Below are 21443 nucleotides of genomic sequence, written 5' to 3'. Positions count from 1 at the left end.
GATCCACAGTATAGCATCCGATTCTTCCAGATACACCTCAATGCTGTAGCATGGGAACTGATTAATAGCTGTGGATGCAAACAAATGGATTGTACACAGATGAGAAGTGAGCGAAAAATAGTCCCAATTTTCTGGATTAAACTCTGACCTATTTTTTATATGCTCGTGTGACCCTACCCCAATTGTAACTGTGTGTGTGGAGCAGAGATGACTCCCTGAGAAGTGGGAGCTACCGGGCTAAGAAATCGCTGAGAGAAGACTTTGCAAAGTGAGTGGAAGTTAGGACAAAGCCCTGACCTGCTGAGACAGCGGGACTGTCCTCTAAAATTGGGACAGTCCCACTGAATTCAGGACTGTTGGAAGATTTGGCATCCTGCATCCACCCACAGATAGCATAATGCTGATTATTCTGCCATATTGGTTTAGATCTGATCTTTCTGAGTTTTTGCCATGGGACACAATCTAGTTATAAGGGAATACCAAATAAAAACAGCGATTCTCATAACCTTGCTGCAAGTTGATGATAAAATGGCTGTAGAAATTTGGCAAAGAAACTAAGATCTTTTACGAGGTGGTATGGACTGAGAGGGTGCGGTTCTCCTCACAAGGCCCGTCCGTCATTGTAAACTGGATGCTTTCATGGTTAGAGTAACAGTGGAATTATGTGCCTCCTTTCATTTCTCATTAAGACATTGTCCTATTTCTTCCTGCATATGACCCTTGTCTATACACCTTATTAAGACCAATGGACCGCACAGATCCCCTGCTGGGATGCTACCTGTATGAGACAGAAAGCCGCTCTATTCCAGCCGCTCCTGCCTTGAAAGATTTAATGAGGATCGGTCACTTGACAGAAATATTGCTCTTTTACGTGATGTAAATGCCACTGTTCTCCTGAATCTGGAATCCTTTTACTTTTGTTCCTGTGCCTCTCTGTTCCTGAGACAAAGCCCCTTCTTTGTATATAAATCTGATATTTTCAGCCAAATGGGTGTGGTCATGAACTGTTCTCAGTGGATGTTTTATTAAGGACCCAGCCCAGTTGTCTAAAAAGACAGAGGCCCTGATTTAGAAATTTACTCCACTCTTAGGCCACATTCACAAGTTCAGTATTTGGTCAGTATTTTACATCAGTATTTGTAAGCCAATTTAAATGGAGTAGAATATTTTAGACGTCTCCAACAAATTTCTGGATTTGCACCGCATTAATATCTGATACGTCTGACAGACGCCCATGGTTTTAAGCACTGCCCTTCTAGTTTAGCTTTGCTCAGCGACCATGTGTGAATAGGTTCACTATCACACTGCTGACAAACTGGAAATGGAATATAATATGTTGAACATCCCCTACAAATGGCTGGATTTGTACCGCAGTTACAGTTGTGCTCAAAAGTTTAGATACCCCGGCATTTTGATACAGGGAAAATATATATTTTTGTACCGTGTTAGTCAGTAGATAGAAAAATATTTAGATTTGAGAGTCCTCAGTGGTTGATACCTTTTTAATGGCTAACTGAAAAGATGGTAACAAGTTGCAAGCTTTCGAGACTACTCAGGTCTCTTCATCAGGCTAGTATACCACAAAATATGAAGTCACATATTTATACACAATAAGACACAGAAATAATGCAATAGATGAGACAGGAAAGCAGAATTCTTATGGGAGAGATAAACAAACAGTTCTGGCTAGAAATATTTCTCCAATCCCCTCCACGACCGCACACTTGGAGGTAGCCTCCCCATCCTAATTAGGGACAGGAAAACAAGAGGTTAAATAGCCCCTCCCCGCTACAATCCCCAGTGTTTTCCTGTCCCTATGGGATGAAGAGGTTACCTGAGGTGCTTGCAGCCGGTAAGCAGGGCCGTAGTAAATTTACCTGCCGGGCTGCAGGGAGCGATCGCCTCCGGCCTTCCTTCCTTGGCAGCTCCCGTGTCTCCTTGAGAGCGGGACCCCCTCACTCGCCTGCGGGTAAAGCCGAGTAGGGTCTTGGGGGCTGGGGGCCTCCTGTAGCTCCCCGGCCGGAGTCTCCTCTGTCCTCCATGGCGGCATTCTGGCACGCATGCAGGTAGTGCTGAAAGTCAGGCTTTCGGCCTGCGGGACGTCACTTCCGGTGCGTTCCACCGTGGAAGGCATGGGGCCGCGGCGGGAAATTCAAATGGAGAAGCCGCGGTTTGCCCCGAAAATGAGGATCCTTCACCGGATAGGTGAAAATTTGGCGCTGGATCTCAGTCTCCCCTACAAAAGACCCAGATGAGAAGACTCCATTAAGGTAGGACAGAATATTCTGCTACTATGGAGGGTGCTGTTCCAAAGCCTGCATCTGCAGAGCACAGCGCTAACCCGGCCCCAGTAAGTACTAGGTCCTAGGTTGTTCCCCACGCTCTTTTGAGCAGGATCCTAAATATATTTTAAATCTCCCTCTTTTTTATTTTTAATTTAGGGAGACAAGGATCCTGCACCGAGAGTGGGAGAAAGCACTACAGTTCGCAAATGTGCCATCTGTAGAAAAAAGCTTGCTTCAGGGCATAAGAAACCCCTATGCCGGAAATGCACTGACAGCATTATGAAGGAAGAAGAGCATTCGCTTATGGAAGAAGTCATGGGAATGGTTCGGCAGGAAATACAATCTTCCCTAGCCTTCTTCTCACGGACCTTTTCACAAGCCAGAGCTGAAGGTCCATTTCCCCCCAAAAGGAGAAAATATATGGTTAGGGAGACCTCTGATTCAGAATTAGGGTCTATGGAGGAACCGGAAGAAGGGGTCCTAAGTGAAGGTCAGGTGGAAAATAGGAAATATTACTTTTCGTCCGAGAATATGGAGGCATTGTTGTCGCATGTGAGAGACACGATGCAGGTGGAAGAGGAGAAGGAAACCCATACAGTTCAGAATGAAATGTTTGGGGGTCTGAAATCCAAAAAGAAGTTGGTGTTCCCTGTGCATGACAACATTCGGAGTCTTATTTTGGATGAATGGGAGTCACCTGAGAAAAGGCTTAGTATGGCAGGAGAAATGAAGGATAGATTCACTCTAGATGAAAAGGCGGCTAAGCTTTGGATGGTAGTCCCGAAGGTTGATGTACAGGTGGCAAGGATTGCGAAGAAAACAACCCTTCCCTTTGAAGACTGGTCACAGCTCAAAGATCCTATGGATAGGAATATGGACAGTCTGCTAAGGAAGGCATGGAAACATCGGCTTCACTGAAGACTCATATTTCTTCAACTTGTGTAGCTCGTTACATGTTCCTCTGGCTCCAACAACTAGAGGAACATCTCTGGAAAGGTACTCCTAGAGAGGACCTCCTATCATCTCTTCCTTTGCTGCAGAAGGCCACTGGATTCCTAGTTGATGCCTCAGTGGAGTCTGTCAAGATTGCGGCAAGATCGGCAGCATTATCGAATTCTACGAGAAGAGCCCTGTCGTTGAAGATGTGGAGTGGGGACAACGCATCAAAATCTAAGCTTTGTTCCATTCCATTTATATGTTTGGTGCGGTCCTAGACGAGTTGTTGGAAAAAGAATCCGACAAGAAGACGTCTCTGCCAGAGCCAAAGAATCCAAGAAGTTTCAGAAAGAGACCATTTCTCTCCCCTCAACAACAACCGCAGCAAAGATTTCAGTAAATGTTGAGGCAGGGGTAAAACTGGTCGCTGAAGTTACCCAAAAGGGGGAAGGAGGAAGGAATATCTTTCAAGGTTCTAGGCAGGACAGACAATGAAGCCAAGAAAGTAAGAGGCAGAATTACAAGCTTCCTTCCTCAATGGCAGCTAATATCTTCAGACAAGAAGATACTGGACATGGTGACGGTAGGAGCAGAAATAGACTTTACCATCTACCCTCCAAGAGTGATAGAGGTAACATCTTTACCATCAACAAGATTACACAGGCTCCTAATGTTAGGTCTTCAGAAGCTTCAAAACTCGGGAGTCGTTTCACCAGTGCCTCGCATGGAACAAGGAGAGGACACTATTCTCGGGTGTTTCTGCTAAGGAAGGTCTCAGGTTCTTACAGGATAATCCTCAATCTGAAACCTCTCAATCAATATGTGAAATACAGAAGGTTCAAGATGGAGTTTAGAAAGTCCACGATTCCGTTGATTGGGAAAGGATTTGTCATGGCAACAGTAGACCTGCAAGAGGCTTACTACCACGTGCCAATTCATCCGGATTACAGAAAATTTCTCAGATTTGTTGTAACTCAGAACCGAGAGGTACTTCACTTTCAATTCAATGTACTCCCCTTCGGGATTTCATCAGCACCCCTCCTATTTACAAAGATCATGGCAGAGGTAGTAGCTTATCTAAGGAAATGGAATATCTGCATCGTCCCATATTTAGACGATTTTTTGGTGATGGCTCCCTCGGTTTCAAGTTTGGAAAGAGACTTTCAGATGACCCTCCAGATCCTGGAATCTTTGGGATGGTTGATAAACTACAAAAAGTCAGATTTGATTCCCTCCACCAGGAAGACCTTCTTGGAAATTCTCCTGGATTCTCAGCAACAAGCCTCTTTTTTGCCAAAAGAGAAGCAGATTCAGTTGAGGTCGAAAGTCTATGCACTAAAGAACCGCAGTGGAGTGTCATAAAGATTCGTCATGTCCGTCCTCGGGTCCATGACCTCATCTATTCAGGCGGTACCTTGGTCTCGGGCACATTCAAGAGTCCTTCAAAACTACATCCTTTCCTATTGGGACAGATCTCCAAGTTCCCTCTCCAACAGAATTCATCTGCCAGAGAAGGTGAAAGCATCTTTAAATTGGTGGCTCTATCCAGGAAATCTGGAGAAAGGTTCAGCTTGGATTCAACTTCCCTTGTCATCCATCAAAACAGACGCAAGCGAAAGGGGATGGGGAGCAGTAGTCTCCCACGTGGCCTTCCAAGGGGTCTGGTCGCAAGAAATAGCAGAGCAGTCCTCGAACTTAAGAGAACTGAAAGCTGTGGAAGAAACCCTGTGGGCAGCCAATTCTCTGCTTCAGGGGTCGCATGTCAGAGTCTACTCGGACAATATGACAACTGTAGCTCACTTGAGACATCAGGGAAGTACAAGAAACAGGAGGTTACAGATGATCTCAGAAAGAATCTTCCACTGGGCGGAGCAGCGTCTACTGTCCTTATCGGCTCTGCACCTGAGGGGCTCCGACAACTATCATGCAGATCTTCTGAGCAGAAAAGACATTCATCCAGAGGAGTGGAGTCTGAACTCGAAGATATTTCAGATGATTGTTCAAAAGTGGGGATACCCAGATGTGGACCTGTTTGCGAACCAGAAGAGCGCAAAAGTAAGAGCCTTTTTCTCTTTGGACCCCAAGGATTCAGCAACAGGGATAGATGCATTCGTTCACCCTTGGAAAGTCGGGCTCGCTTATGCTTTTCCCCCCGATTCCGTTAATACCAAGGACTTTACAAAAAATCAGTTCGGAAGTGGTCAAGACTATCCTAATAGCTCCAGTGTGGCCAAAAAGAGCATGGTTCGGAACATTAAGCAGTCTAAGAATAGAAGATCCATTGATGCTTCCTCTAATCCACGATCTGCTGCATCAGGGCCCGATTTTCCATTTGGCCCCTCAGAATTTGTCTCTAGCAGCTTGGCTTCTGAGACCGCCCTCTTAAAAGCCAGAGGCTTCTCAGTACAGGTGATCCATACACTGCAGAAAAGCAGAAAACCGGTCCCGAATTCCATCTATGGAAAAATCTGGAAAGCTTTCAAGCTGTGGTATGAGCCTCGTCCATTAGATCCTTTTCGGCCTGATGTGGCCAGAATATTGGATTTCCTACAGAACGGTCTGTCTAAAGGATTAAGACCAAGCACACTGAAGGTCCAAGTCTCGGCTTTAAGTTCCTATTTTGATGCTGATTTGGCCCAAAACAGATGGATTAAGAGGTTCATGATAGCTGCTTCTCGGATTAATCCAACAAGAGCTAAAATAGTTCCACCTTGGGATCTCAACGTAGTTCTTGGAGGCCTAACTATGCATCCTTTCGAGCCAATAGCGGAGGCACACATAGACAAATTGTCTTGGAAAGCGGCATTGCTTATAGCTCTGACTACAGCCAGACGAGTGAGTGAAATCCAAGCCCTGTCTATCAGAGAACCTTGTCGTATTTTGGGGGACAGGATCATCCTCCAGTTGGATCCTTCTTTTCTACCCAAAGTGTCATCTAATTTTCATATGTCTCAGCCCATAATTCTTCCGTCATTCTGTCAAACTCCATCAAATAGCAAGGAAGAAGTATTCCACACGTTGGATGTCAGAAGGACTATCATCCGCTATTTGAGGGAGACTGAAACCTGGAGGAAGGAGCAGAACCTATTTGTTCATTATGAAGGCCCAAATAAAGGAAAGAAAATTGCAAAAAATACGCTAGCAAATTGGATTAAGAAAGCAATTTGTGAAGCATACATAGTTCAAGATTTGCCTCCTCCGGAATCCTTGAAAGCTCATTCTACTAGAGCTATGTCTGTCTCGTGGGCGGAAAAAGCTAGTGCATCCATCGAGCAGATTTGCAGGGCAGCTACATGGTCGTCTGTCCATACCTTTGCTAAACATTATAGACTAGATGTAATATCTAATAGAGACTTAGCATTTGGAAGGAAAGTCCTTCAGGCTCTTGTCCCTCCCTAAAATTCATTCTTCGGTATTACTCCAGATGTGCTGTCGTGGAGGGGATTGGAGAAAATAGAATTAGACTTACCGGTAATTCGGTTTCTAAGACCCTCCACGACAGCACGGGTAATTCCTGCCCTTTCCTTATTTGATTGTTAATAAATATTTAGAGCATTCATACTGTGTGGTCCTTTGAAAACACTAGGGATTGTAACGGGGAGGGGCTATTTAACCTCTTGTTTTCCTGTCCCTAATTAGGATGGGGAGGCTACCTCCAGGTGTGCTGTCGTGGAGGGTCTTAGAAACCGAATTACCGGTAAGTCGAATTCTATTTTTAGCAGTTAATGGATAAGGAGTGTGAAGGTTTTATTGTCCCGTGACTAGGTCCAGTGTTATGATGGCCTCACAAGTCTGAGGGGCACATTCCTTAGTTGATGTAGAGTGAGTTATACTGTGTATATAGCCTGATGAAGATATCTGCATAGTCTCAAAAGCTTGCAACTTGTTACCATCTTTTCAATTAGCCATTAAAAGATATCAACCACTGAGGACTCTCAAATCTAAATATTTTTCATACCCCGGCAGAATTTTTCCTTACTTGGCCTTGTTTCAGAGAATATGAATGATAACAAAAAAATGTTTTCTCCGCTCATGGTTATTGGTTGGGTGAAGCCATTTATTGTCAAACTACTGTGTTTTCTCTTTTTAAATCTTAATGACAACCAAAAACATCCAAATGACCCTGATCAAAAGTTCACATACCCTGGTGATTTTGGCCTGATAACATGCTCAGAATTTGACACAAATGGGTTTGAATGGCTACTGAAGGTAACATCCTCACCTGTGACCTGTTTGCTTGTAATCAGTGTGTGTGCATAAAAGCTGAGTGAGTTTCTGGGATCCAGACAGACTCTTGCATCTTTCATGTGAGTCATGGGGAAAGCAAAAGAATTGTTAACGGATCTATGGGAAAAGGTAGTTGAACTGTATAACACAGGAAAGGGTTCAAAACACTCTCTCATTATTCTGGCATTTGGAAAATATAAAAAACTAGATGGTGGCCCGATTCTAATGCATCGGGTATTCTAGAATATGTATGCGGCCGACCGGGCGCAATCAGCAGAGCTGTGTTTAAATTTGGCGCCAAAATCGCTGATTGGTTGCGGCCGCCAACCGCGACCAATCAGCAAAATGGTGTTTAAATTTGGCGGCAATATCGGTGATTGGTCGCGGGTGGCGGCCGCGACAAATCAGCGAACTGTGTTAGTGAGGACCGGAGAGCTTGTTTAAATTTGGCGCCAATATCGCTGATTGGTCGCGGCTGGCGGTCGCGACCAGTCAGCAAAGCAGTGTTTAAATTTGGCACCCATAATGCTGATTGGTCGCGACCGCGACCAATCAGCAGAGCGTTGTTTAAATTTGGCGCCAAAATCGCTGATTGGTCGCGGTCGGCCGCGACCATTCAGCGAACCGTATTTCTGATGACCGGGCAGCGGCGCCGTCCCTCCCTTCACACTTGCCGTCGGGAGATCAGCGGCCCAAGCCGCTGATCTCCATGCGGCTACCGTCGGGAGGTCAGCGGCGCCGCCCGTCGAGGTACTTGTGCTGCCAGCGCCGCTCATCTCCCGACTGCATCACTGCTGACTTCCGTCCGGCAGGTGAGCCGCTAACGGCCGCCATCTTTTTCTGAATTCCCGCGTCGCTGATTGGTCCGGCCGCGGCCAATCAGCGACGCGGGATTTCCTAGACAGACAGACAGACAGACGGACAAACAGACGGGATAAGACAATTATATATATTAGATTATGGAATCCTAATTGACCTAAAATTGGAAAGGTTTATTCTGATTTCATGTCAGATATTGAGAAAAACCTGCAGATGTGTCTTTATATATAGTGGATGGAAACTTCTGGTTTCAACTGTAGCATTTACCACATGTCTACTTTTGATAAGAAGTTAGAGTTCAAAGTTTATCAGTAATTTTTCCAACAAAATTTGCAAAAACAATTTTTTGGGTGACGACATCACACTTGAAGTGACTTTGAGGGGCCTGTATGACAGAGAATACCCAAAAATGTCCACCCTCCCCAATCTCCTCTTTGACCCACACGGGTTTATCTATATACCATCTTTTTTACCCAAGGGTCATGTGTTTGGATGATTGGTTTGACCGCAACCGGACTGCTGGACCTGTAGACACTTGGACGCAGGTGACTCTACCTGGTACACTTCTTACATGCTGTGGCCTCATATGGCCTGTGACTAACAGCTGATTCTTCTGAGATTGGTTTCTGATCTAGTGGGGCTTAGGGCATGTGCAATACAGTGGTGGCCAAAAGTATTGGCACCCCTGCAATTCTGTCAGATAATACTCAGTTTCTTGCAATCACAAATTCTTTGGTATTATTATCTTCATTTAATTTGCTTGCAAGGAAAAAACACAAAAGAGAATGAAGCAAAAATCAAATCATTGATCATTTCGCACAAAACTCCAAAAATGGGCCAGACAAAAGTATTGGCACCCTCAGCCTAATACTTGGTTGCACAACCTTTAGCCAAAATAACTGCGAACAACCGCTTCCGGTAACCATCAATGAGTTTCTTACAATGCTCTGCTGGAATTGTAGACCATTCTTCTTTGGCAAACTGCTCCAGGTCCCTGATATTTGAAGGGTGCCTTCTCCAAACTGCCATTTTGAGATCTCTCCACAGGTGTTCTATGGGATTCAGGTCTGGACTCATTGCTGGCCACCTTAGAAGTCTCCAGTGCTTGCTCTCAAACCATTTTATAGTGCTTTTGGAAGTGTGTTTTGGGTCATTTTCCTGCTGGAAGACCCATGACCTCTGAGGGAGACCCAGCTTTCTCACACTGGGCCCTACATTATGCTGCAAAATTTGTTGGTAGTCTTCAGACTTCATAATGCCATGCACACGGTCAAGCAGTCCAGTGCCAGAGGCAGCAAAGCAACCCCAAAACATCAGGGAACCTCCGCCATGTTTGACTGTAGGGACCGTGTTCTTTTCTTTGAATGCCTCTTTTTTTTTTCCTGTACACTCTATGTTGATGCTTTTTCCCAAAAAGCTCTACTTTTGTCTCATCTGACCAGAGAACATTCTTCTAAAACGTTTTAGGCTTTCTCAGGTAAGTTTTGGCAAACTCCAGCCTGGCTTTTTTATGTCTCGGGGTAAGCAGTGGGGTCTTCCTGGGTATCCTACCATACAGTCCCTTTTCATTCAGACGCCGACGGATAGTACGGGTTGACACTGTTGTACCCTCGGACTGCAGGGCAGCTTGAACTTGTTTGGATGTTAGTCGAGGTTCTTTATCCACCATCCGCACAATCTTGCGTTGAAATCTCTCATCAATTTTTCTTTTCCGTCCACATCTAGGGAGGTTAGCCACAGTGCCATGGGCTTTACACTTCTTGATGACACTGCGCACGGAAGACACAGGAACATTCAGGTCTTTGGAGATGGACTTGTAGCCTTGAGATTGCTCATGCTTCCTCACAATTTGGTTTCTCAAGTCCTCAGACAGTTCTTTGGTCTTCTTTCTTTTCTCCATGCTCAATGTGGTACACACAAGGACTCAGGACAGAGGTTGAGTCAACTTTAATCTATGTTAACTGTCTGCAAGTGTGATTTAGTTATTGCCAACCCCTGTTAGGTGCCACAGGTAAGTTACAGGTGCTGTTAATTACACGAATTAGAGAAGCATCACATGATTTTTCAAAGGGTGCCAATACTTTTGTCCACCCCCTTTTTTAGGTTTGGTGTGGAATTATATCCAATTTGGCTTTAGGACAATTCTTTTTGTGTTTTTTTTTCATTGAAGACAAATTAAATGAAGATAATAATACCAAAGAATTTGTGATTGCAATCATTTTCAGGAAGAAACGGAGTATTATCTGACAGAATTGCAGGGGTGCCAATACTTTTGGCCACCACTGTATATACAATATAAAATAATCTGTGGTATCTGTGCATCATGAATCGTGGTATGTGTTGAAGGGGCCCACTGAGACTCTTTCGCACAAGGCCCACAAAAACCTGGAGCCGGCCCTGGTACATGGGATAGCCCACCCTGGTACATGGGGTAGCCCACCCTGGTACATGGGGTAGCCCACCCTGGTACATGGGGTAGCCCGGGGTAGTCCGCCAGCTCCTTTCTGCATCGGAGGTGAGATTGTCGGTGACATCAGTACTGGAGGCTGCTGCTGTTCACATGTCCTATTCTAATGAGGAAAGATCTCTGACGTCATGACGGGTGCAGGGCCGGATTAACCCATTAGGGTGTTCATGTACTACACAGCCTGACATTAATCTCGTTGCCATTACCCCCACAGTATAGATAACGCCATCAAAGACGCTGCCAAGTAAGAAACGGGTTAATCATTGTATAATGAAGTGAAAGGACTTCATGTTGGAACAGCTCTGCTTGCTTTCTTGCTTTTATTGAAGAGAAACATTCTTCTTTTTTTTTTTTTTAAATGAGAAACTATTGAGCTCTACTCCTTGCTAACAGGACTGAGGGTTTGTTACAATGTAGATAAGAGTTCTGCTCTGTGGTCCAGGACAGGAGACCCATGTATCTGATATTAGATGCCTGCACTGATACATTGTAATTGCTGTCCGGCATAATGTCTCACTGACAACAAGCAGAGATCTTCTCTTAGGGTACGTGCACACGGTCTGGAATGGCTGCAGATTGGAGGCAGCGCACTTGCACTGCGTGTCGCCGCATAGTGGATGGATTTCTAGAAACCCCATGTCCACTATGCGCCTGCGTCTCTGTGCACCTGCGGAAACTGACATGTGGCGCGTCTTTCCAGACTGCAGCATGTCAGTTCCTCCGGCGGGTCTGCATGTGGGCTTTCCCCATACACTAACATCTATGAGGAAAGTCCGCATGTGGAAAAAAAAAAGTGGTGCCGCTCATTAGCATATTGGGCGGAAGCCGCTGTGGTCACTGCATTCTGAGTCTTCTATCCTTTGGATTATGAGCTCGGAGAGATTGAGACACAGGACAGGAGGTGTGTCAAACAAGCTCTAAACTTTATTACAAAGCATGGGTTTTATATTCACCCTGAAGGCAGGAAACGGATTTACCATATATGGTTTGATTATACAATTTTAGCACACAAAGACTGATTTCTATTCTCATGCTTGTGTTGAAACATTCAATCAGACACATTGAATTAGACACATTAAATCAGATACATTCTGATGACTAGCAAGGACGCATTATTGATTCAAGAAGGAACATTCATAGCTGGTGTTTTTTGACCTAAAGTAACTGTCAGACTTATATAGCATAGATGGGGTCTTTAAACTTAAGGGGCCTCATCTTCTGCTATAACACCGCCGGCGGCTCCTCCGCTGCCTCGGGGCCACAGCAGGCTCTGGATGGTGGGAATGGAGCCTTAATAATGGTGACAAATAAGAGCTATGAGAGTGTTGTACCACCTTTCATTAGATCTTATGACTCCATACACCTCGATGATATTGTTTCAATTCTTTTCTAGGTGTCTGTCTGCAGAGTTATCCACACTGTATGGTGAGAACTGAGAAGCAGCCATGACCCAAAATCCAGAAATGGTAAATCTGTCCTATTTGTCAGAGATGGAAAAAGATTTTATTCTGCAAGTCCTCCAGAGAGACGAAGACCTGCGGAAAGTGGAGGATCGTCGGATCAGGTGAGCGAGGACGAAGCCTCTGCTTTATTCGACATTTACTTTCTTAGTAATATCTTCTAGGAAACGGTGGTGACCAGCAGTATGGCAGCCAGATCTCCTCCATAGATAAGCCAGTAACAATGCCTTCCGAGGTTCTATTAACCCGGTATATTGTCACCCAGACTTTCAAGAAACTGGTGGAAACAAGTAACAGTGGAATGAAATGTTCCCAATTCTTGGGCTTGTAAATTCTACATTCACAACTCCCCCTGCACATTCTGGACCTATAAGCACCCTGTATATGAGGATAACACTATATCTGGCCATTACATGGCTTGTATCCTGCCGTTTCACCAGTTTTGCCCTCTGCTGACTCTCTGTAATTTCCAGTTTTCTCTGAACTAGTGAATGGAGCGTCCGATCTAGAAAAAGGAAAAAACCGAGCTCCCCGCCTTCGTTAGTTCAGTAGCTTGATCCAGGATAAAAGATGACAGACGGTGGATGCCAGGAATACCGCTGCTGCCGCTCAGCAATATCAAAGAAAAGTAGTCGGAATTTGGCTCCTCCAAGCGGGAGTAATATAAAAGAATCACTCTTTATTTGAAGTCCATTAAACACAAACTTGTTATGGTAACACATTAAAATCGGACGCGTTTCTAGCAATGGCCCTTAGTCATAAAATAGAGTATAATACACGTGATCATATTTATATATAAGTAGGACAATTATGATAAGTTTTAGAACCAACCTATTAGAGAACCCCTATAGATATATTTAAATACAGATTGCTTTCCTATAGAAAGAAAAAAATATGCAGACTAAATCTTTTCATAGTTTGCATGCAGATATGTAGTTGTATCATTTCAATAAATATAGAAAAGATCGTTTTTAAAATTCATCCCATGGATGTTTGGTATTTAAGAATCCAGAAGGCGTCTCTGAGATTAGGTGTCTGCTGCTCCTTTCAGGACATCTAACTTTTTCTATGTCATGGAAACCAATAGAGCTGGTATCGCAGTTCTGTACGGTCAGAGTTTTGCAGCTCCAGAATAAGTGCTGAATTTATTCATTGTTAGTCCCATGTTCTGCTACGCACCTTTTTAGTTTTCTAATAGTACAACCTACGTAGTATAATTGACGTCTAGTGCATGTAAAGCAATAAACTATGTGGTGTGAGTCGCCATTAATAACAGAATTAATAATGTGACTTTTTCCACATGGGAGATTGAACGATATTTTTTTGTTCTGTGCATAGATACAGACATTACATAAATTCCCAGCACATCTGTAAAAGCCTTTATGAGAAGGCCAATTATTTTTATCTTCAGATACTTTATATACTATGAGACAGTACATTTCCTAAGGAGAGTTGGAACAGGTATGGCGCAGCAGAGAATATTCAACGGTAGACTGGGTAATAAGCAGTTTGTACCTTTTACTGAAGTTCTGCAAACAGTTCCAGAAGATTCCATACAACTTACACAGCGTTTTGGTTGGACCTGCATGGTGAGACTTAAGTTTGTCTGCTGTGATGTAGTGTAGCCTTCCTGCTGCTAATTATATTTCTGGTAAAAGATTACTTGGACCCCAGGGATCCAAGATGGCCAGGTACTGGATACGTGATCCCTTCCAGCGAGCAGGCAATGTGAATCCTGTCAGAACACTTACTATCTATTGCAGCATTGTCCCTCAATGCTGCAATAGATTCCATGCAGCTGCTGAGCTCCTGGTCAAAGCACTTTAGTGCTTGTTATATGAAGGCCGAGCAGTCTCTCAACTTACCATAGACTCTGGAAGTCTCTGTGGCTCCAGGGACTGATACCCTTCTCACATTGCAACTTCAGAAACATTCCCCTCCATCCCCTGAGAGATTGTACCCGATCCCTTGCTGGATGATTGTGCACAATGTGTGGATGCAGTTTTCCCAGCAGAGAAACCAGCCCTCACCATAGCTGGCAATACATATAAAAGTATATCACACATGCAGGCATTTTGTGGTGCTACACGGGTGCCGCACATGCTAGATATGAATCGAAGATTATATTCATGGTGATTCAAAAAAAGATAAATTTGGGTACAGACGATGTGTCGCCCAACCATATAAAGAGGAGATCGTCGACATATCGTCCGTACCATATCAGATTATCAAAAAATGGATTACTAGAATTGAATGGATTTCTCCTCCCACCTTGCCATGTGTTGAATAGCCAGCGAAGGTGGAAATTTTGAACCCATTGGGGGACCTTCTATCTGTAAGAAAAACTTATAATCAAAAGAAAAATAATTGTGACTTAAAAGATGCTGTATTGTTATGATGATAAATTGTTTAATTTCTGCGTTATATGAACTATATTGTTCTAGCTGATATTGAATTGCTTGGATGGTAAATGGTGTGGGATGACCAGTTTAGTGACGTCCGATACACTGTACACACGGATATAAGGAATTCCTGTTCTCCGTCTGTAAGTGACAGAGCTTCAGAAGTAGCAGCAGTATCATGGAGGACACTACGCTGCAGTATTGAGCAGTGCATCTGTGAATCCAGCTCTGAGATACCCTAACTCACTCACTAACCACAGTGCAGTCTGCCTGTCTACCTCTGCTTACTGTATTACTCTGCTCCTTAATCCTCCTCCTAACTCCCTTCTCTGTAGGCTTTAAAAGCTGGCTGTATCTTTACTGCTCTGGAAGCCTGTCTAGCTTTGACTAAGACACATTTGAGATGTTTTTCATAGTAAATGATGAGATTAGTAGGCAGGAGGGTGAAGAGGCTCATAAATATAGAAAAATGTACCTGATAAAATACAGTGAAGTGACAGTAACGATTTAATGGCAAAGCAAATTTAGCAATTTTGCTATGCCTTTATTTAACTATTTATTGCTTTATAGCAATGGATCTCGATGGATTTGATATTGTTGTCTTTTTATTCCAAGAGTAACACTACTGTCTTTTGATTTTATATATATATATAATATAATATAATATAATATAATATAATTTTTTTTTATTTATTTCTTTTAGGGGTTATATTTTTTTCCCCTGTAAAACTTCCTTTTTTTGTTTTTAGAAAAAAAATGGTTAAAATATAAAATTGTATTATAATTTGTAGTTTTTATACAATAGACCTTTTTATACTTTCCACTGCTCTTCCAGCAGGCCCCCTTCTCGCTCTTCACAATGGGGGGGTGGTGGAGATGTTCCTCCTGTTAGTCTGGCTGTGACCGCTGTGATGGGCGTCTCATAGCTGGCAGCTCTGGAATATGCCTCTCGCTGCTGCCCCACGTGCCCCTGCTGTAAGTTAATAGTTAGGGCATGGCAAGTTTCTCAGGTTGCAACGCAATCTTATACCACAGAAAAAAATGTGATGCTGTAGAATAAGTGACATTACTGAAAGCCATATGAAGGCAAATTACCAATCACCAAGGAATTAAGTAGTGAAGCAATTATTTACCTCTGGGGTCTTGTCAAATGTGGAGCACCAATTCCCCCCATGTCAAAGACCGTTTTACACGTTGGGCCTAAATACAGACCACATGAGACGTCATCTATGATTTGAATTATTCTCCCTTTCCTCTTCGTCTCCATCCAGCCAAGACAATAATGATTCTTCTCCATCTATGACTCAATATACTGGGTTTTTCCAAAGGTTCTTTTCTTTTCCATTATCCTCCTGATCTTCTCTACACAAGCTCCTCATCCTGTTCCTGCCCCTTCTACTGTGCCCGATGAATGTCCCCCTGAAGATACGATTAATACTCAGATACCCTATAGTACAAGGTCCTCAAAAACAAATCCACCCCCCAAACAGTGCTCCAGAGGCAAGGTTCACATGTGTATAAAAAATTCTTCAGAGTTTCATCCAGAGAAGTTGAAGGATTTTTTTCTTCCGTGTACAATCCGTTTTTTTCAGCAGCATTAACCATTACAGGACCAGATTTCTTGGTTACCGAATTGCCATGTATCCATAAAAATTGGATGCTATAATGTGGCTCTGTACGGCATCCAATTTTTTTTTTTTTTTTTACACACCTATAGACCTTAAAATGGGTGAATCTCATCCGATTTACGAAAGGAACTAGTGCATTCTGTGGTTGTTTTTTTTTGTATTTTTTACATGCAGGTTCGGTTAGTGGAAAAAAACCCATTTATCTGCACTGCCCCATTGAATAACATTAATCCCAGTGTGATCCGTTCTTTTTCACGGACCGCTCTCATACACCCCTTCTGAATTGCGTCCTGGCACCAACAGGTGCACGGTCTGCACTGTGGCTTATAGGAATCAGCGTAACCACATAGATGTATAGAACAGGGTAAAAACGACAGGGTGTTCGAGCTTCAGATGGCTGCACAAGGACTCCAAGAACTGCAGATACAAACCGTGTCATTGGTAAGGGGAGAGAATAATCTCAGTACAGGACTTTCCTGACATCTTCACTGGATGGAACATCTCTGTGTAGCTGCAGGCGCCATAATGGGGAGCTCACTGTACATGTATTTATCGAGCTCCTGCTCCGTCATCGCTGCCCACACCCCATCGGTGGCTGAATCATAGCACAATCTTATATCGTATTACTAATAACAAAGGCTTGGTGGTTGGACTTCATTCTGTGTGTTGCGATGGGTCCTATGATTTCTGTGTTTGCCCCTGGGATAAGGGCAATATATTCTGATCTAATGCGCCTCAACTGATGTAACCCGGTATTGCTCTCATGAATGCTTCACCTCCTTAGTCTTTTCTTCATAGGAGATTAAAAAATGAGCTTCTGGATATAAGGAGAAAAGGTGCAAAAAGGGGGAGTCAGCGCTACAGTGACCGGACCTGCGCCCGATGTCAGCAGAATGTGGGACGTTTGGTCCCTAAAACAAACACTTGTCGGAGTTGCAACCACCTAGTGTGCAAAGAATGTCGGATGGAGACCTCAACTGGTGGATGGAAGTGCAACGTCTGCATCAAGGAGGCGTGAGTTACATCTACAATGGCTTTTATAAAATTCTGTTATCACTCAAAGTCTTGTAAAATCATCTCTAAGAGCTGTAACTGCAGAGATGCCGGATGACAGATGATACGTCATAAAGGGGTTCTCTGATCTGGATAATCACTACTGGTTAGAAGGATCCGTTAACAATGAGCTGATCACAAAGTATCCCGTTAGAAACATTTCCTCCATATTTGCAGGATTTTTCTTGTACTTACTGGCTCACATTGCTCTATGGAGCTTCTTCATTGTGAAGATTTAGATCATGAATGTCTCATATACTTTGAATGTTTGCAGGGAGCTGAAGAAATCCACAGGAGATTGGTTTTATGACCAGAGAGTGAATCGTTTTGCTAACCGGCTCGGCAGTGACTTAGTGAGGATCTCGCTACGCCGTAAACTTCCAGCTGCAGGTAGATCTGCTTCTGTTCTAAATGCATTGGTGTGAAGGGAATATTTCCAAGAAGCATAGAGGATCCATCTAGCATCAGCTTACTGCCTTTTTATGTGCTTTTTTTATCTTCGTGATCTGTTTGCTCCTGCTTTTTTGAACAAAAGTATTTTTTTCCTACAGATTTATGATCTGACTCTAAAAGGTTGCCATTATTTGGAGATATTTCTTTCCAGTCGAAGGGTGGATAAAATGGTTATTTTTCCCAGTTACAAATAGAATCCCATAGTTGTCTATACTTGGGACAGATTTAGTATTCACAATGCGCCTTTTGATGAATTTGTCACAATTTGCACTTCATGTAACCGACTGTAAAAAGAACTGATTCCCTGGTAATAATTGTTTTCTGAGCTGGAAATACCAGAGCTTTTCTTCTCGAGCATAAAATAGTAATAATGGCTGGCCTCTGTGTTGCCTGATCCTGACATGATTGCCTAGATTTACCTACAGTAATCTAAATTTACTTTTTAAAGGGGTATTCTCAAGTTTGAAAGTTATCCCCTATCTATAAAATGTGGGGATATCCACAAATCTCGAGAACTGGGGCTCCAATATCCCATTATGAATAGAGCAGCAGCCCAGGATCAACCACCAGTCAATTCACATGGGGATCTTCATAACTTCTAAAAACATCAAGTATATTCACAACATCAAATATAAACTGTTAGTGCTCGACTGAACATTGTCAATGTGCTGCTGTTGACTAATCGGTTTTATACAGGTCACTTTTTAGTCGTCCAGGACAATAATATAATTAGTTGTTGCTGTGACTGGACTGTAAGCTAATACCAGGGGTCACTAAATTTAGATTTTAATGTTAGGATATCTATGAGATGCCCTGAAAGACTTTATAGAGGACTGGTCCGTTCTCCAGATGCTTCTACTCTAGCAAATGTTTGTATTCCCCACAAAATGGATATTTTGGGACACCTGTTCCTAAGACTCTTTGGTATTCCTCCTAGAAATGTATGGCTAGGGTGACCATTAGACATAATAATTCCACATGAGTGTTGAATTGCACTGAGTAGGGACACGCTCCTTTTGGCTAGAATCTTAGGATAACCTGTATATGAGGGCAGCCCTTGTTCACATGGCATAGCGAGTATACGGATGATCTCCTGGGTGGTCTACTTTTTAGGACTCTGGAAAACTCCACACAATGGTCACCCATTCATTGATAGGCCGAGTGCCGCGCTGACTTCAATCTGAGTTGTCTTGTTGGAAGCTTATGGTAAATCTAAAGTTTCTCTACTGCATCCTAAAACATTTAGCAGTAACTTATGAGGAATTGGTGACTGAAGAAGTAAAAAATAATTTTTGATCCTTAAATTAATCTTTTGTTCATAGTCAACAAACGTGAGACGGCGGCACAGACATTGCTGGATTATTCGCAGCAGATAAGTGATCAGAAGGCGAGGAAAGGACAAAGGAGCCTACAGGAGAGACCAAAGGCTTCTGGGTAAATAGAATGGGGGATCACAATGGGTGTTGAGCCTAGGGAGTTATAGGGTTATTAATTAAATTACTGAATGGAAGCTCTGAGGAAGAGTCTGTACTGTTTCATTCTGAGCATCTCCTGTCCACCTACTCACCAAGTCAACTGAGCTGACCAAACCAGAGTAACTTGTTTACTCTGGTCATTTGGCCCTTGTACCGTGGGGAAACCTTCCTCCTATTGCTATGCCCCTGGTTAAAGTATGCCCTGATTGTATTACAGCGGAGTGACTGGATCTCCAGACCTAAAGGACCAGAGAAGCGACACTGAATCGGCAGAGCAGATCAGCCTTAACAGCTTCAAGATGGACTCCAAGAAAAGCACGCCCACGTTATCCAGGTGACTGTAAAATATAACACAGGTGACTGACCTATATAATATAGGTTATGATATGATATTTGGAACTGTCCATTATAATATAGGCGGCTGTATAATATTGGTGACTATTCCTTTATAATATAGGAGTCTGTATAAAATAGGTGATCATATCATATATACACTCCCTGACAGAAGTTACGTCGCTTATCCATGTTATGTAAATAAAAGCTTATAACCTGACGTTAAATTCATCCATTGGTTTTATAAATTACTCTTTTGAAAGCTGAAACCCTCCCAAATTTGGTATAGATAAGACAATAAATTGGCATCAATGCTGAAATATTGATCATTTAATGAACACAGAATGGTCAGATTTTGGCAAGACAAAAGTTTTGTCGCCTGGTCATATAATGCACCTAATCCTAGTTTACATCCTTACCAGTGCTCAGTAAATGATCGGTTAATTAGTGGGTGTGTATAAAAAGAAACCCAGCACCCCAGACCTTCACTTGAACTACAACTTGAGCTCTGACAAAATGCCAAAAATCCACCCTGCGACCAAAGCCTTGATCATCAAGAGGCTGAAGACCAGATCCACTGCAGAGGTGGCTGGCACCTTTAATGTGTCTCAGCGTCAAGTACAAAGAATTAAAAAAAAGATTTGAAGAGACTGGAGATGTGTTTGACAAGCCCAGGTCCGGCAGACCCCGCAAGACAACTGCTCAGGAGGAACGTTTGTTGGTTAGAAAATCCAAAGCAAGCCCCTCTTCCACTGCAGCAGAGCTCCAACAGGCCTGGTCACCTCAAGTCCCTGTGTCAACTAGAACAGTTTGTAGGATTCTGTCTCGAAATGGCCTCCATGGTCGAATCAGTGCCCAGAAGCCAGCACTAAACAAAAGGCAAATAAAAAACCGTGTGGCATTTACAAAGTCCCACAGCCTGCTAAACAGATGGATGCTGGAAAAGAGGCAGAAGGTGGATTTCTCTGATGAATCTTCAGTAGAATTACACCACAGCCACCGCAAATACTGCAGGAGACCTACTGGAGCCCCTATGGATCCAGAATACACCCAGAAAACAGTTAAATTTGGTGGTGGAAAGATCATGGTCTGGGGTTACATTCAGTATCAGGGTGTGCGAAACATTTGCAAGGTGGAAGCCTAAAATATCAAGAAGTATTAGCTACCTCTTACATTCCAAATCATAAAAGGGGTCAAATTCTGCAGCAGGATGGTGCTCCATCTCATACATCCATCTCTACAGCAAAGTTCCTCCAGGCAAAAAAGATCAAAGTGCTCAAGGACTTGCCAGCCCAGTCACCAGACATGAACATCATTGAGCATCTTTGGGGTAGGATGAAAGAGGAAGCTTGGAAGACAAAACCAAAGAATCTAGATGACCTCTGAGAGGCATGCAAGTCTGCATTCTCTGCTATTCCTGATGACTTCATTAATAAATTGTATGAATCATTGTTGAACCGTTTGGATGCAGTCCTTCAAGCTCGTGGAAGTCACACAAAATATTAAATATGACTCCTACTAGCACTACAACTTCATTCACCAATGTTATGCAACATATATTTGTATTTTAAGATAATTATTTGTTTGAATATCACATTACTTTCTGAGGATGACAAAACTTTTGTCTTGCCAAAATCTGACCATTCTGTGTTCATTAAATGATCAATATTTCAGCATTGATGCCCATTTATTTTCTTAACCTAAACCAAATTTGGGAGGGTTTCAGCTTTCAAAAGAGTAATTTATAAAACCAATGGATGAATTTAACGTCTGGTTATAAGCTTTCATTTACATAACATGGATAAGCGACGTAACTTCTGTCAGGGAGTGTAATATAGGTAAGTGTATAATATAGATGACAATCCTAAACTAAAATAGGTAGTTGTATTGCATAATATAGATATG

At 43.0% G+C, this 21443-nt stretch overlaps 1 protein-coding gene across 3 annotated transcripts in view; it reads left to right on the top strand.

Annotated features, from left to right (window-relative positions):
* The window catches only part of SYTL4 (synaptotagmin like 4), a 238367-nt gene that overhangs the window by 88030 nt on the left and 128894 nt on the right, over positions 1-21443 (top strand). For 2 of the 3 annotated variants that reach the window (XM_073642212.1, XM_073642213.1), the window contains 5 exons: positions 12128-12298; positions 17023-17238; positions 17552-17667; positions 19053-19164; positions 19423-19539. In XM_073642212.1, the coding sequence (XP_073498313.1) occupies positions 12180-12298; positions 17023-17238; positions 17552-17667; positions 19053-19164; positions 19423-19539 (680 nt within the window). In that variant the 5' untranslated portion in view covers positions 12128-12179. Of the gene's footprint in view, positions 1-6860; positions 6919-12127; positions 12299-17022; positions 17239-17551; positions 17668-19052; positions 19165-19422; positions 19540-21443 lie in introns of all 3 variants that reach the window. The other variant, XM_073642214.1, reaches the window with a different exon arrangement.

The sequence above is a fragment of the Phyllobates terribilis genome, unplaced genomic scaffold (genome assembly GCF_046119375.1).
Source record: "Phyllobates terribilis strain yellow unplaced genomic scaffold, ASM4611937v1 Scaffold_7__3_contigs__length_470593459, whole genome shotgun sequence".
NCBI lineage: Eukaryota > Metazoa > Chordata > Amphibia > Anura > Dendrobatidae > Phyllobates > Phyllobates terribilis.
The sequence above is the reverse complement of the archived record's forward strand: the minus strand, read 5'-3'. Positions and strand labels throughout refer to the sequence as shown.